This window comes from Mustela lutreola, chromosome 2 (genome assembly GCF_030435805.1).
Source record: "Mustela lutreola isolate mMusLut2 chromosome 2, mMusLut2.pri, whole genome shotgun sequence".
Classification (NCBI taxonomy): domain Eukaryota; kingdom Metazoa; phylum Chordata; class Mammalia; order Carnivora; family Mustelidae; genus Mustela; species Mustela lutreola.
Window position 1 is genome coordinate 12,650,052 of NC_081291.1, and position 15,065 is coordinate 12,665,116.

At 45.0% G+C, this 15,065-nt stretch overlaps 1 protein-coding gene and 1 pseudogene across 1 annotated transcript; one reads left to right on the forward strand and one right to left on the reverse strand.

Moving 5' to 3' along the window:
* Window positions 1–852: 852 nt before the first annotated feature.
* LOC131823134 (olfactory receptor 10H3-like) lies at window positions 853–6,052 on the reverse strand (annotated as a pseudogene).
* Window positions 6,053–8,974: 2,922 nt separating this feature from the next.
* On the forward strand, window positions 8,975–9,934 carry LOC131825754 (olfactory receptor 10H2-like). The gene has a single exon (XM_059165161.1). It carries the CDS (start codon window positions 8,975–8,977, stop codon window positions 9,932–9,934), a length of 960 nt encoding a protein of 319 aa, XP_059021144.1.
* Window positions 9,935–15,065: the final 5,131 nt, after the last annotated feature.

Genomic DNA, 15,065 nt, shown 5'->3' on the forward strand with positions numbered 1-15,065 from the left:
AATTATCCTATGGTTATCACTCCTATGTGGAACATAAAGACTAGCACGGAGGACCACAGGGGAAGTAAGGGAAAACTGAATGGGAAGAAATCAGAGAGGGAGACAAACCATGAGAGCCTCTGGACTCTGGGAAAAAAACTGAGGGTTACAGAAGGGAAGGAGGTGCAAGAATGTGGTAACTGGGTGATGAGTATTAGGGAGGGCAGGTATTCTGATGAGCACAGGGTGTTATATGCAAGTAATGAATCATTGAATATTGCAACAAAAACTAATGATGCCTGGTGGGTGGTGGGTATTAAGGAAGGCATGTATTCCATGGAGCACTGGGTATTGTACATAAACAATGAATCTTGGAACACTGCCTCAAATGCTAATGGTGTATTTTATGGTGATTAACATAACACAATAAAAACATGATGTATTATATGATGACTAATAGAACTGTATATATATATACATATATATGTATATATATATATGGGTCAACAATTTGGGCAACAGAAAGTCTTCTGTTGCTTGTCTATGCAAGAGAACCCAGTGTATCAGAATCCAGACACACCTACATGATGCTGCCCTCCCAGCCCTTAGGTACATAACATTTTCTCTGTTGGAGGACATGGGATGAACTTCATCACACAGGGTCAAGAACAGGAGATCATGATCACTAGATCCTATGCAAGGGAGGTAAACAAACTGGAGAAAAACAAATATTGAACATGTATCCATTATCTATGAATGTGTGTATTTTCGTATCCTTGAAACCCTACAACAGTCCTATGGAGGTTAACATTATTATTCCCTGCCATTCTGTCATATTTCCTTACCACCAAACTGGACATCAGGATTAGGAGTTTAGGGACTGAATTTTCTCTGGAAGCTTCCCGTTATGCCATTCCTGAGCTCCTTATTCCTGAGGCTGAAAATGATCAGGCTAAAAAAAGGGTGAAGGCTGTGTAGGGGGTGGCCATCAGAGGGTTACTGTCCATAGAATGGAGATGCTTGGACTTGAGGTAGATAATGGAGACAGAATCATAGTTCAAGATGATGACAGTGAGATGGGACACACATGAGATGGAGGACTTGTGCTTGCCCTCAGCAGAGGGGATCCTCAGTATGGAGGCCGCTATGCAGAGAGGATGCAGGAGAAGATGTAGGAGAGGATGGTGAGGAATAAACAGCCCATAAGAGCAGTGTCACATGTCAGGACCAAGGTGTCCCCAAGGTGACAGAGGATGTCTCCTTCCCATAGGCCATCTTTAGGAGGGAAAGCACGTAGTAGACCCAATGGTAGAACACGTTCAGCCCAAAGAGGGTGAGGTGAAAAATGATCAGGATCGCCATCAACTCCATGACCGAGACACCAGCCCAGCACCAGGACGAAGACAGCACAACTCTGAGGACTCATGAGCACATTGTACCGCAAGGGTGGCAGATAGTCACATAGCAGTCATTGCCCATGATCATGAACAGAGAAGAGTGCTATATGTCACAGCACTTTGACCTCATTTATTCCTTTATATAGTTAAGAAGTGTTACTGAAGGTCTATTTTATATGGAAACATTCTAGGTGCTTGAATCCAGCAATGACCAAGGGCTAAGACTCTGAGGTCTTTTTCATGGTACACAGAGGGAAGTTGTCATAACCAAAAATGACAGCACAGACAGTCAGAGGTGCGTTAGAGACAGCCGAGGGAGCTGCAGAAGCTAAGTGTGGGTCTCAGACCCAGACTGCAATTTAGAGACTTTGAAATTGGTGATGTCTACAGGGAGACGTGCAGGGTGAGTAGGTATGATTCAGGTGAACCAGGCAGTTGGAAGAGGGGTTTCCAGACAGAGGGGACAGCAAGTACGAAGGTTCAGGGTGACAGAGGCATAGTGCATTTGGGAAATGGTATGTTCAGTGCACCAGGGAGAGTTAGAAGTCATTGGTGCGGTTCTGAATTGAAGGCATGCAGGTGGGAAGGGCATGAGCACATAAGACAATGGTGTCCACGTGAGGAGTTTGTTCTGAGGGTAATGGGGACCTTTTCATGTTTTCTAAATACATAGAGGAATGAGCTGCATTCCAATTTGTGAACATTTTCATGGATGTTTCTATTTGGGTTTCCCTATGAGGGTATTCTTATAAGATGTAGTACCTATCTTTTGGTGGATGAATACCTATGTGTTGTGTTGGGTCTATATTAGGCATGTAAATGCTGACTCATAGGGAATACCTATGTTCAGCTAGAATAGATACTGCCAAACCGTTTTGCAAACTGATGATACCAATAGGTACATTTTAAGCACAAGTTGCATGGTCAGATTCCTGTTTGTAGAGACCCCCTCTGGCTGGTGTAAGGAGGGAAGCAGGCTGCTGAGGGCAGGCAGGGTGGGCAGATGCAGGAAGAGATGGGGAGAGGTGCATGAGCGCATCCTGGATGGGGTGGAGTGGCAAGCTGAAGCTGATTTCAGAGGTAGAACGGACAGTGCTGTTGATTGGACAGAGGGAGAGAGGAAGTTAATGTTTTCTACTTCTAACACTCAAGACACCAAGTATGTGAGTTCTTTCCACACCAATGACCAATTCTCCAACTACCCAGACACCATGTTGGTGTCCTATAATTCTGTTCAATTCTGAACTAACAACCTGAAGATGTCCGTCACACGTATTAGGTATTGAGAGTATCTGCACATCTGTCTGATTCAAGGGACTTTGGTTATTGGTTATTTTATCTCCAGGGGCCACACACTGCTTGGCACACAGTAGGTGCACAAGAAGTAACTGTGAGAAAAATGGAAGTATGGGACCCACACTCAAGAAAAAAGGTTGAGGGGCGCCTGGGTGGCTCAGCGGGTTAAAGCCTCTGTCTTCGGCCCAGGTCATGATCCCAGGACCCTGGGATCGAGCCCCGCATCGGGCTCTCTGCTCAGTGCAGAGCCTGCTTCTCTCTCTCTCTCTCTCTGCCTGCCTCTCTGCTACTTGTGTTCTCTGTCAAATAAATAAATAAAATCTTTAAAAAAAAAAAGAAAGAAAGAAAAAAGGTTGAGGGGCGCATGTGTGGCTCAGTGGGTAAAGACTCTGCATTCGGCTCAGGTCATGGTCTCAGGGTTCTGGCATGGAGCCCTGGATTGGGCTTTCTGCTCAGCAGGGAGCTGGCTTCCCCCTCTCTCAACCCTGTCTCTCTGCCTACTTGTGATCTCTGTCTGTCAAATACATAAATAAAACTTAAAAAAAAAAAAAAAGACTGAGATGGGGGTTGAGGTGTGAAGAGTTCACATGGTCCAAGCAACTACCTTGTGCCAGGCTTTTTCTACACATTGTGTCTCTTCTCCTTTTCATTCAAGCTCATTTCATAAAAGAGAAAATGAGGCCCAGAGAGGCCAAGCCACTTGTCCAGAGTCACAGCGCCCCCTCCAGGCAGGGATAAGGAAGCCACTGAACTGAGACCCTTGGCTCCACTCCATCTACTGGCTTCCCCTTGACCCTCTTCTGTCACCTTAGCCTTATATATCCTGACCTCTCTGGGCATCCAGAAGCAACAACAAAAATCTTTCTCCTTAGTCCTGAATTCACTTCTTGGTTGAACATCTGATTCTGTGATATTCTTTCCCGACTTGAGTAGTGCTAGGAAATGCCTCACATTGTCCACACATTCTGGGTCCTCTGTTGTGCCAGGGCGCTAGAGTTAGAGGAGAGTGTTGATGGGACCCTTAATCCAGGCTGACACCTCCTTCCAACCCACTCTCTGCTGGACCCAACAAGGGTGGATCCAAGGGGCCTAAAGTCCCTTCACATTTTGACCTCGTCTGACTTCCCAGACTCCCCAGACCCCATTCTGGGCATTTCTCCATGCCTTTTCTTCAGTTGGTTCCCTTGCTGGCCATTCCCTCCCTGACTCCGTGTGCCAGGGACTGTTCATCCTTCAGAGTTCAGCTCAGATGCCGCCTTCCTCCCTTCCCACAGGCGCTGTAGGGTCTCACAGCACTGTGCATGTGCTTCGTTCACTGTTTTCTTTAATGCATTTTTATTGTGTATCTATCATTCCATTTAATATTTACCATTCTGGGTGCTGGGAACACAGGATGCTCCCAATGAGATGCCATCTCTGCCCTCGGGAGGTCTGTTGAAGTCCAGTGAGAGACACAGACCCCATAACCAGTGATGACAGCACCATGTGATGGGGGACTTCAGGGCAAGCTAGGAGTCAAACAGGCCCCTGGTCAAGCCAGTGGTACAAGGACACAGGATAGGCTTCCTGGAGAGGGTGGCACGTGAAATGAGACCAGTTGATTGAAGCAGATAGGAGTGCGGCATGAGGGATGCAGTGGGATCTGGGGATGAGAGAGTCTGCTACACTCAGGAAGTTGAAAATGCTCCCATCATTTTAGCCTACAGATACAAAGTGGTGTCTGTGTTGGAAGATGGAGAGGGAGCTGAGAGAGGAAACTGGAGAGGCCAACAAGAACTAGACTGTTGGCTGCAGTGAAGCATCTGGGACTAGGGAGCCATGGCTGGTTCCAAGCAGAGGGGAAGACGGAATGTGGTTTGTTCAGCAGGATCCCTCTGATGCTGTGCAGGAGGCAGGTGCAGAGGCCAGACCTGAAGCAGAGAACTGAATCAGGACGGATGCTGTAGTGGATCAAGATAGTGTCGCTCAGAAGTGCAAGCCCACTTGGAACCTCAGAATGTGACCTTGTTTGAAATAGGGTCTTTACACATGTAATTAGAGAAGGATCTCAAGATGAAATCATCCTGCGTGCTGGGCCCCTAAATGCTGGTGTCTAATGACTAGTGTCCTTGTAAGGAGAGGAGAAGACATACAGACACAAAGACAAATTCATGTGTGGGCAGGTAGAGATTGAAATGATGCAGTCAAGTCTGCTGGCAGCCGCCAGAAGCCAGGAGAGAGGCATAGGGCTGATCTTCCCTCAGAGCCTGTAGAAGGAGCGACACTGCTGCTCCCTGGCCCCCAGAACTGTGAGAGAGCACATTTCTGTAGTTTGCAGCACCCCAGTTTGTGGCAATTTGTACCCGAGTCCCGGGAAACTTAAGCAAGGGCAGGTGCTGTGTTCTAGGTCAGATGAGCTCACACTATGCAGGGGGCCTGGACACGGGGAGTAGGAGGCGAGTGGACACTGAGCTGCACTGTGGCCCAAGCGCAAGGCAAGTCTGGCTATGGGTAACTGTGATGGCTTGGCACCGCCTCCTCCCTCTCAGACCTCAGCCTGGGCAGTTGGGTCCAGAGCAGGGCCATGTTGTAGAGATCCCACCTCTGGCCCAACACCTCTGCTTCTGCAGAAACCAGACCGCAGCTTTCTTCTGGACCAGTCCCAGGGACTGGGGCCCAGGGTTTCTCCACCAAAGCTCTGAGAACCTGTGCTGTCCTCTCTAGGATAGCCCGCGGTGCCTGTCTGTAGGGTATGGATGGAGCCTGAACATTGAGAACAGAGTGTGCCTAGTCCATAATGCATGAGAACAAAGGAGTATTCTCAGAGAGTAGGGGAGGGACACCAGCCTCCTGCTGTATTTCTTCCTCTGTCTTGTCACCTCCATCTCCAGACTTAACTATCCTCTGCACAGCCCAGCTGGGAGGCCTCAGGGAAGGTTTGGAGGCTGCATGTACAGTGGGTCTCAGGGAAGCCTCTGGAAGTCTCCTGAGTCCCTCCCCCACTCAACTCTGGGGCCTGAGGTCGGCCGCGCCCACAAGCTGAGTCAGCAGCTCACCTCCCCCTGGGAAGCCTTTGGAATGCCACTTTGGAATACAGCTAGATAAAGTGCAGGTGCAGCCTCCTGCCGTGCCCACCCGACTTCTGAGCTCTTGGTGTTGAGTGCCAGTGAGGGGACCCCGGGCTTCCCCTGCGACGCCCCCAGACTGCTCTCGGCTGCCAACAACAGAGGCGAGTGTGTGCCCCGGGGTGTCTTTGAGGAGGAGGTGATGCAAGCACGGGATGCAGAGAAAGACTGTGGGTAATAAGAATGTTGGGGTGAATCTTGGGACCCGGAACTGGGCCCAACGAAGTCTGAAGCAAATAGTGCCTGGGCGGAGACCTCTAATCCGGAATCAGGCATCCAGGCTGGACTGTGTGCGCGCGGGAGTCCCTGAGAGTCCTGTGCACTTCCTGGTTGTCACTGCAGATCTCAGCGGGAAGGTTGTGTGTCAGGGACACCAGCGTTAGTCACCATCTTCCTGCTTGTGCTGTGTCCTACTGTGAGAGTGTAGGTCCGTGTGCACCTGCAGGTGTGCTTTTGGCCCTGACTCTGCTGTTGTGTTGGTCCATCAGCGCAGCGAGGTCTCTGCATCTGTGTGAGTGAGCAGGGCTGACAGCAGGGCTCAGGTGCCTGTGGGCCTGCTGGGTGCCTATCTGGTGTGAGAGCTTAAGGCAGTTGCGCCTGTGGGGATGGGTGGCAAGGGGAATGCAGGTATGTGGAGGTGTGGGACCGCCCACAAGGAGGTGTTTGTGAGACAGAGGGGGCACCCAGATCCCAGTCTGTGAGACAGGAGGCCACACATCCCTGAGAAGAGCTGTTCTGAGGTGTTTCTCCTTCTGTTCTCACATACTCCTAGGCAGAGGCTCAGTGGCTGCCCTGGAAAGCACAGGTAGGCTTAAGGGCAGGTGGTGGGTTTTTCCTCCCTCATCTGCCCTCTGGCCCTAGACACTCACTGTCTGTCTCTTTGGGGACAGGCTGGGCTGTGAATCAAGGGAGAGACAACTCAGAAGTAAAGGGGAAGGTCCATTTTGTTTTTAAAAGAAAAAATGGGTCAAAATTCACATAATAAAGAATTAATCTTTTGAATTGTACAAATCATAGGCTTTTGGCACATTCATGATGTTGTGCAATCACCACCCCTTTCTAGCTGTCAAATATTTTCATCACCCAAAAGGAAACACTGCCTTCATTAGTAGTCACTTCCCCATTCCCCCCTGCCCAGGCTCCAGCTTCCCCCAACCCCTAATCTACTTTTTGTGTCTATGAATTTGCCTATCCTTGGTATTTCATATTAACGGAAGCAGACAATCCTTTCTTCAGACAACCTTTCTTGCCTGGCTTTATTTCACATAGCAGAATGTTTTCAAGGTTCATTTATGACGCAGCATGTGTTCCTTCTTTGTTGTGTAAAAAACACACAACAGAAAATTTATGACCTCAACCATTTTAAGTATGCAGTTCAGTGGTGTTAAGTGTATTCACGTTGTTGTAATTGATCTGCAGAACTCAGGTCACCCTGCAAATCAGAAACTCTATACCCATTAAACAAAACTCTCCATTTCCCACTCTCTGTAGCCCTTGGCAACCTCCATTCTACTTTGTTTCTATGAATTTGACTGCTCTAGGGACCTCAGATAGGTGCGATCATACTGGATTTGTCCTTTCTGGGGACTGGCTGATTCCACATAGCATAAAGCTTCTTTGGTGTTATAACATGAGACAGGATTTCTTCCCTTTCAAGGCTGAATGATATTCCATTGTACGGATATCTCACAACTTGTTTATCCATCCATCCACCAATGAACATTGGGGCTGTTTCCATCTCAGGGCTCTTGTGGCTAGTGCTGCTCTGACCAGGAGTGTGCAAATACATCTTCCAGACGCTGCTTATGCCACTTTTGCATATCCATCCAGATGTGGAATGCCTGTGGAATAGGTAGTTCTATTTCTAATTTTTAATTTATGGATGGAAAACCATTCATACTGTTTTCCATAGCTGTTGCATGACTGTGCTGTCCCACTAACAATGCACAGATTTCCACTCCCTATACCTCCAGTACAACTGAGTGTGATTTAGACATTCCCAGTGTTGGGCCACCAACACTTCCATTTAGGTCCAAGATATTTCCCCACCCCCGAAGGAAATCTGCAACCCATTAAAAGTTCACTCCCCATTCCATCCTCCTTCTGGTTCCTGGCAACCGCTAATCTACTTTCTGTCTTGATGCATTTACCTATTCTGCATACTTCAAATAAATGAACTCATACAATATGTGGTCTTTGCGGCTGGCTTCTTTCACTCAGCATATTGTCTCAGCATGTTGTAATGTATGTCAGTACTTCATGCTTTTGTATGCCACAAAGATACTCCATCATATGGATATACCACTTCTTGTTTATCCATTCATCGGTTGATCCATTCTGTATTGTTAAAAAGGTGTTGCATTTTTGCATCACGTCTGTTGGTGGCAGAGAGAGGAAGACAGAGAGACAGAAAGACAGAGAAGTAACCCTGGATGGAACAGGTGCTTGGAAGGAGAGCAGTCCTCACAGGGAGCTGGGGCAGATGTGAGTCTGTTGCCTCTTGGAGAAGGGTATGAGAGATCCCACAGCTGCCAGCCTTGGTTGCTCCACGAAGCAGGCGTTTGGGGATAGGAGAGTGGATAGGGCTTGAGGAGATGGAAGGAGATTCAGTGAATTGCATTGTTAAGTGACCAGAGATGAGTGCCCAGCAAGGGTTGCAGAATGTGATCTGGTGATTCTGGTCAGTGCCACATCCTTGGGGGGGACTCACACAAGTAGGACCACACAACAACAATAGTACCTAAGAGTTGAACTTGCACACCTTACCTTAGCGCCACTGCAGTCCTGTGGTTTAAAGTATATTATTCCACATTCCCAGTGAGCCAGTAAGGGCAATGCTGACAATTAAACCGAGCCTACAACCTCTGCATTCTACACGGGAGAGGTGCCCTCCAGCTGACGACAGCAATTAGGCAGGAAAGCCAGGTGGTTGTCATTATTATTATCAGTATTATTTTTTACTGCATTCTTACTATGCTCCAAGGCCTGTGCTAGGCACTTGAAGCTCATGATCTTCTGTAGACCCCATTCAGCTCCCAGGTTCTCTGAAAGTATCAGGAGCATCAGGTGGCAGAGGGACTGGCCATGGTCTGCAGGGTGAAGACTCTCTGCTCCCTCTGGAAGTCCTCTTGGGCCAGGCTCAGCTTGGACCCAGAGCTCTTGCCGACCAGGCCACCTTCACTCTCTCTCCACCCAGGGATGGCAGCCACTCTGGGTGTAAACCATAGCTCCGTTTCTGAATTCATCCTCGTGGGCTTCTCCACCTTCCCACCTCATCTCCTACCCATCTTCTTCCTGCTGTTCCTGCTCATGTACCTGTTCACGCTGCTGGGGAACCTGCTCATCATGGCCACTGTCTGGAGTGAGCGAAGCCTGCACACACCCATGTACCTGTTCCTGTGTGCACTGTCCATCTCTGAGATCTTCTACACCTTGGCTGTCACCCCGCGCCTGCTGGCCGACCTGCTCTCCTCCCGCCGCACCATTGCCTTTGCAGCCTGTGCCAGCCAGATGTTCTTCTTCTTCACATGTGGTTTCACCCACTCCTTCTTGCTCACCGTCATGGGCTACGACCGGTATGTGGCCATCTGCCACCCATTGCGATACAATGTGCTCATGAGTCCCTGTGGCTGTGCTTGCCTGGTGGCCTTGTCTTGGGCTGGTGGTTCGGTCATAGGGCTGGTGGTGACCACAACTATTTTCCACCTCCCCTTCTGTGGACCCAATGAAATCCAGCATTTTGTATGTCATGTGCCCCCTCTCTTGAAGCTGGCCTGTGGAACTGATATACCAGTAGTGGCCCTGGGTGTGGGGCTGGTGTGCATGATTGTTTTGTTGGGCTGTTTTCTCTTTATCCTCCTCTCCTACACCTTAATTGTGGCCGCCATCTTGAAGATCCCCTCTGCTGAGGGCAGGCACAAAGCCTTCTCTACTTGTGCTTCCCACCTTATTGTGGTCGTTGTGCACTATGGCTTTGCCTCTATCATCTACCTTAAGCCCAAGAATCTGCACTCCCAGGAAAGCAACACCTTGATGGCCATCTCCTACACGGTCCTCACGCCCTTCCTCAGTCCCATCATCTTCAGTCTCAGGAACAAGGAGCTGAAGATTGCCATGAGGAAGACTTTCCTCAACAAACTCTATTCCTCCAGCATCTAAGTGGCCAGTGTGAAGGTGGTGTTAGAAGAAGGTAGAAGGATGACCATATCCCCATCTGTACAATGGGGTTAACAGTGACTACCGAGTATGATTGGTAAAGATGTGTGACGGCACGCAGGACATAGCAGGTGCTCAATAAATGTGAGCCTTACTTCTTCTTTCTCCTTTGATTTGTGTCTTGCATATTAGTGTCATTTGTAATCAAACAGTTTTCTTAAGATATAATCCACATGCCATAAAATTTACCCATTTAAGTACACAATTCAGTTGGTCTTCCCTATATTCAGTTATGTGATCATCACGACCATCAATTTGAAACATTTTTGTCACCCCAAAAGAAAACCCCTATGCATTCAATCCCATTTCTCCTCCAACTCCCATAACCCCCAGCCCTAGGAAACCATTTTTCCCCTAAAATATGGTTTAAATTCTTAAATTGAAGTATAGTTGCCAGACAATGTTACCTTAGTGTCAATTGTACAACATAGTGATCTGATGCCACACAATGCTATTCGAATACGATTGCCTACATTCCCTACGCTGTACCTTTCATCCCCATGACTTGCTCGTCCGCTTTGCCTGTTTGGAACATTCATATAAATGGAATTACATTAGGTGGTCTTTTTGACTGAGTTCTTTCACTTAGTACAATGTGTTCAAGATTCCTTCATGTTGTAGATATATGAGACCTTCTTTCCTTTTTATTGTCAAATGCTATTCTATTATATGGACATATAATATTTCCTTTCTTTCTTTTCTTTAATTTAAATTATAGTTATTTAACATACATAGTTAACATACATAACATAGAAATATTAATTTCTAGAGTAGAAGTGGTTCTTCTCTTACATACAATACCCAGTGCTCATCACAAGGGCCCTCCTCAATATTCCTAAGCCACCTAGCCCATCCCTCTCCCACCTCCCCCCATCAGCCCTCAGTTTGTTCTCCATCATTAAGAGTCTCTTATGGCTTGTTTCCCTCTCTCCTTATTCTCCCCTTCCCATACTTTCTTTTTTTTTTTTTCTTAAATTCCCTATATGAGTGAAATCATATGGTATTTGTCCTTCTCTGACTTATTTCGCTTAGCATAATACCCTCTAGCTCCATCTATGTTGTTGCAAATGGCAAGATGTCATATTTCTGATGACTGAGTAATATTCCTGTGTGTATATACATACCACATTCTCCCTATCCAGTCATCACTCAGAGGACATTGGGGTTCTCTGAGTAGTTTGGCTATTGTTTATCATGGGTTTTCTGTATTTCATCTGTCTCTTTATCATTTGTTGACCTTCTCAGTATTTCTACTCTTGGCTATTTTGGATAATGCCACTAGGAAAGCTTGTGTACCCTTTTTTCTTGAATATCTGGTTTCATACTGCTGTGTATATACTAAGGAGTAGGTTTTTTGATCCAATGGTAGCTCTATGTTTAATTTTTAAATTACTTTTTATTGTATTATGTTAGTCATCATACAGTATGTCATTAGTTTTTGATGTAATGTTCCAAGATTCATTGTTTACATATAATACCCAGTGCTCCATTCAATACATGCCCTCTTTAAAACCATCACCAGACCAATGCATTTCAATAGCCCACTCCCCTCTAAAACCCTCAGTTTGTTTCTCAGAGTCCACAGTATCTCATGGTTTGTCTCCCATTCTGATTCCCTTCCCTTCATTTTTCCCTTTCTTCTCCTAATGTCCTCCATTCTATTCCTTATGTTCCACAAGTCAGTGAAACTATATGGTAATTGACTTTCTCTGCTTGACTTATTTCACTCAGCATAATCTCCTCCAGTCCCATTCATATTGATGCAAATGTTGGGAACTCATCATTTTTGATGGCTGAGTAATATTCCATTGGATATATGAACCACATCTTCTTTATCCATTCGTCTGTTGAAGAGCATCTTGGCTCTTTCCACATTTTGGCTATTGTGCATTGGTGTTATGAACATTGGGGTGCATGTGGCCCTTCTTTTCAGTACATCTGTACATTTGGGGTAAATACCCAGTAGTACAATTGCCAGGTCATAGGGCAGCTCTATTTTTAATTTTTTGAGGAACCTCCACACTGTTTTCCAGAGTGGTTGCACCAATTTGCATTCCCACTCACAGTGGAAGAGTGTTCCCCTTTCTCCACAACTTCTCCAACATTTGTTGTTTCTTGCCTTGTCGATTTTTGCCATTTTACCTGGTGGAAGGTGATATCTCAGTGTGGTTTGATTTGAGTTTCCCTGATGGCTAATGATGATGAACATTTTTTCATGTGTCTGTTAGCCATTGTACGTCTTCTCTGGAGAAGTGTCTGCTCACATCTTCTGCCCATTTTTTGACTTGATTTTTGGATGTTGAGTTTGAGGAGTTCTTTATCAATCTTGGATACCAGCCTTTTATCTGTAGTGTCATTGCAAATATCTTCTTCCATTCTGTGGGTTGCCTCTTTGTTTTGTTGACTATTTCCTTTGCTGTGCAGAAGCTTTTTATCTTGATGAAGTCCCAAGAGTTCATTTTTGATTTTGTTTCTCATGCTTTTGGAGACATGTCTTGAAAGAGGCTGCTCTGACCACTGTTGAAGAGGTTACTTTAGGTTATCCTAGGTATCCTAGTATCCTAGTATCCTAGGATTTTGATGGATTCTTGTCTTACATTGAGGTAATTCATCCATTTTGAGTTTATCTTTGTGTACAGTGTAAGAGAATGGTCAAGTTTCATACTTCTACATATAGCTGTCCAATTTCCCCAGCACCATTTATTGAAGAGACTGCCTTTTTTCCATTGGATATTTTCCCTGCTTTGTCAAAGATAATTTGACCACATAGTTGAGGGCCCATATCTGAGCTTTCTACCCTGTTCCATTGGTCTATGTGTCTGTTTTTGTGCCAGCATCATGCTGTCTGGTGATGACAGCTTTGTAATGTGGCTTGAAATCAGGCAACCTGTTGCCCTCAGCTTTGTTTTTCTTTTTCAACATTTCCTTGGAGATTCAGGGTCTTTTCTGGTTCCTAAATCTTTACAAATTTTAGGACTGTTTGTTCCAGCACTTTGCAAATTGCCAGTAGTATTTGGACCGGGATGGCATTGGAAGTGTAGATTACTCTGGCAACACAGGCATTTTAATGATCCATATTTTTTGAGTCCATGGGCAAGGAATGTTTTTCCATTTTTTATGTCTACTTTCTAGTTAGTTCCAGTAGAGAGGCATTCACCAGACAGATTCAGCTCAATGAGGTCATGACAATGACACATTACTAAAGGTTTCATAGGCAAATAAAGAAGAAGCCTTACAATTGATGTCACATGGAAACTCCTCCTAAAATGGCTTTTAACGCCTGTGCTCTCTCCATCTCTTTCTTTACCAGGCTCTGAGCTATCAGCTCTCTCTTTCCCTAAAGACACCATCATTACAAGCAATAAGATTTTCACCTCTCTCACACTGTCACCTTCCCCACACAGCAGAGTCTGCAGCCCTCTCAGGTGCAGCCACCACTTCTTTCCTTTTCTTATGTGGATATCTCTTTCTGTTCCACTGCAAACTTATGGAAATCTCTCTCCCCTCCCTTCCATCCATCTTCCTACCAAATGTTCCACTTAGAAATAAGTCTCTACTTACAATTTCAAAGGTTGGGAAATTATAAATAACAAGCCATTTTTTTTTTGTTGGAACAAATTGCCTTTTTACTTCCTCTTTACAAGTTTTTAGGAATAAAAAGACACTATGTTAAAAGTGTTGAATGTAGTATGATACCCAACATGTAGTGTATACTCATATGGTAACTATTATTAGTTTTTACCATTGCCGTACCAGCAGCCCAAGAGCCAGAAATAATATTCCTGTTAGCTAATTGAGTCTGAATAATGTATATGCCCACACACATACGGTGACTCCCTTTTCCCCACAATATTATATAATCACAGGCTGGGAGCATTGATGGAAGTTCACACAGGGTCAGTTTCAAGGAGAATGCAACCACACTGAACCAGTCAAGTCCTAGATTCAGCCCCTACATCATGGTATATACAAAATTAATTCAAAATAGATCAAAGGCCTGAATGTAAGAGCTAAAACTATAATGTTCTTAGAGGACAACATAGCTGTGCATCTACATGATCTTGGATTAACCAACCATTTCTTAGACATGACAGCAAAACCATAAGCAATGAAGGAAACAAATACATAAATTGGATGTCAACAGAATTAAAATGTTCTGTGCTATGAAGATTAACAACAAGAGAGTGAGCAGACAACTTATAGAATGTGAGACAATACTTGAAACTCACATATCTGATAAGGGGCTTATAACTAGAAACTATAATGAATTATTACAATTATTACATTAAAGATATAATGAATTATCTTTAACAAAAAGATAAACAAGCCAATTTTAAAGATAGGTGACATATCTCAGCAATATTTCTCCAAGAACACATAGAAATGGCCAAAAGCATGTGATGAGATGCAGAACACCATTACTTATCAGAAATGCAAATAAAAACCAACATGAGATACCACTTTTTACCACTCTCAATAAAAACCAACATGAGATACCACTTTTTACCACTTTAAAAAGTTAGTTATAGATAGCAATAACTAACAGGACAGGTAATAACAAATGTTGGCAAAGATGTGGGGAAATTTGAATCCTACTACATTGCTGGGGGAAATATAGATGGGTGCAGCCACTTTGGGAAACAGCCTGGAACTTGCTTTGAAAAATTAAACGTAGAGCTACCATTGGATCCAAAAAATCCACTCCTTAGTATCTATGCAGCAGTATGAAACCATGTGTTTTAAAAAAGGGTACACAAATGTTCCTAGTGGTATTATTCAAAATGGTAAAAAGTGGAAAAACTGAGAAGTTCAGCAAGCGATAAAGAAACAGATGAAATACAGTGTGTCCCATTAACAACAGTAGCTAAACTATGCAGAGAGCCCCAATGTCTACTGAGTGATGAATGGAGAAGGAAGATGTGGTATGTATATATACACAGGAATATTACTCAGTCATCAGAAATGTGAAATATTGCCATTTGAAACAACATAGATGGAGCTAGAGGGTATTATGCTAACCAAAATAAGTCAGAGACAGACAAATACCATATGATTTCACTCATATAGGGAATTT

Coding starts and splice junctions, on each gene's coding strand:
- LOC131825754 (XM_059165161.1), top strand. CDS start 8,975: ATGGCAGCCACTCTGGGTGTAAACCATAGCTCCGTTTCTGAATTCATC.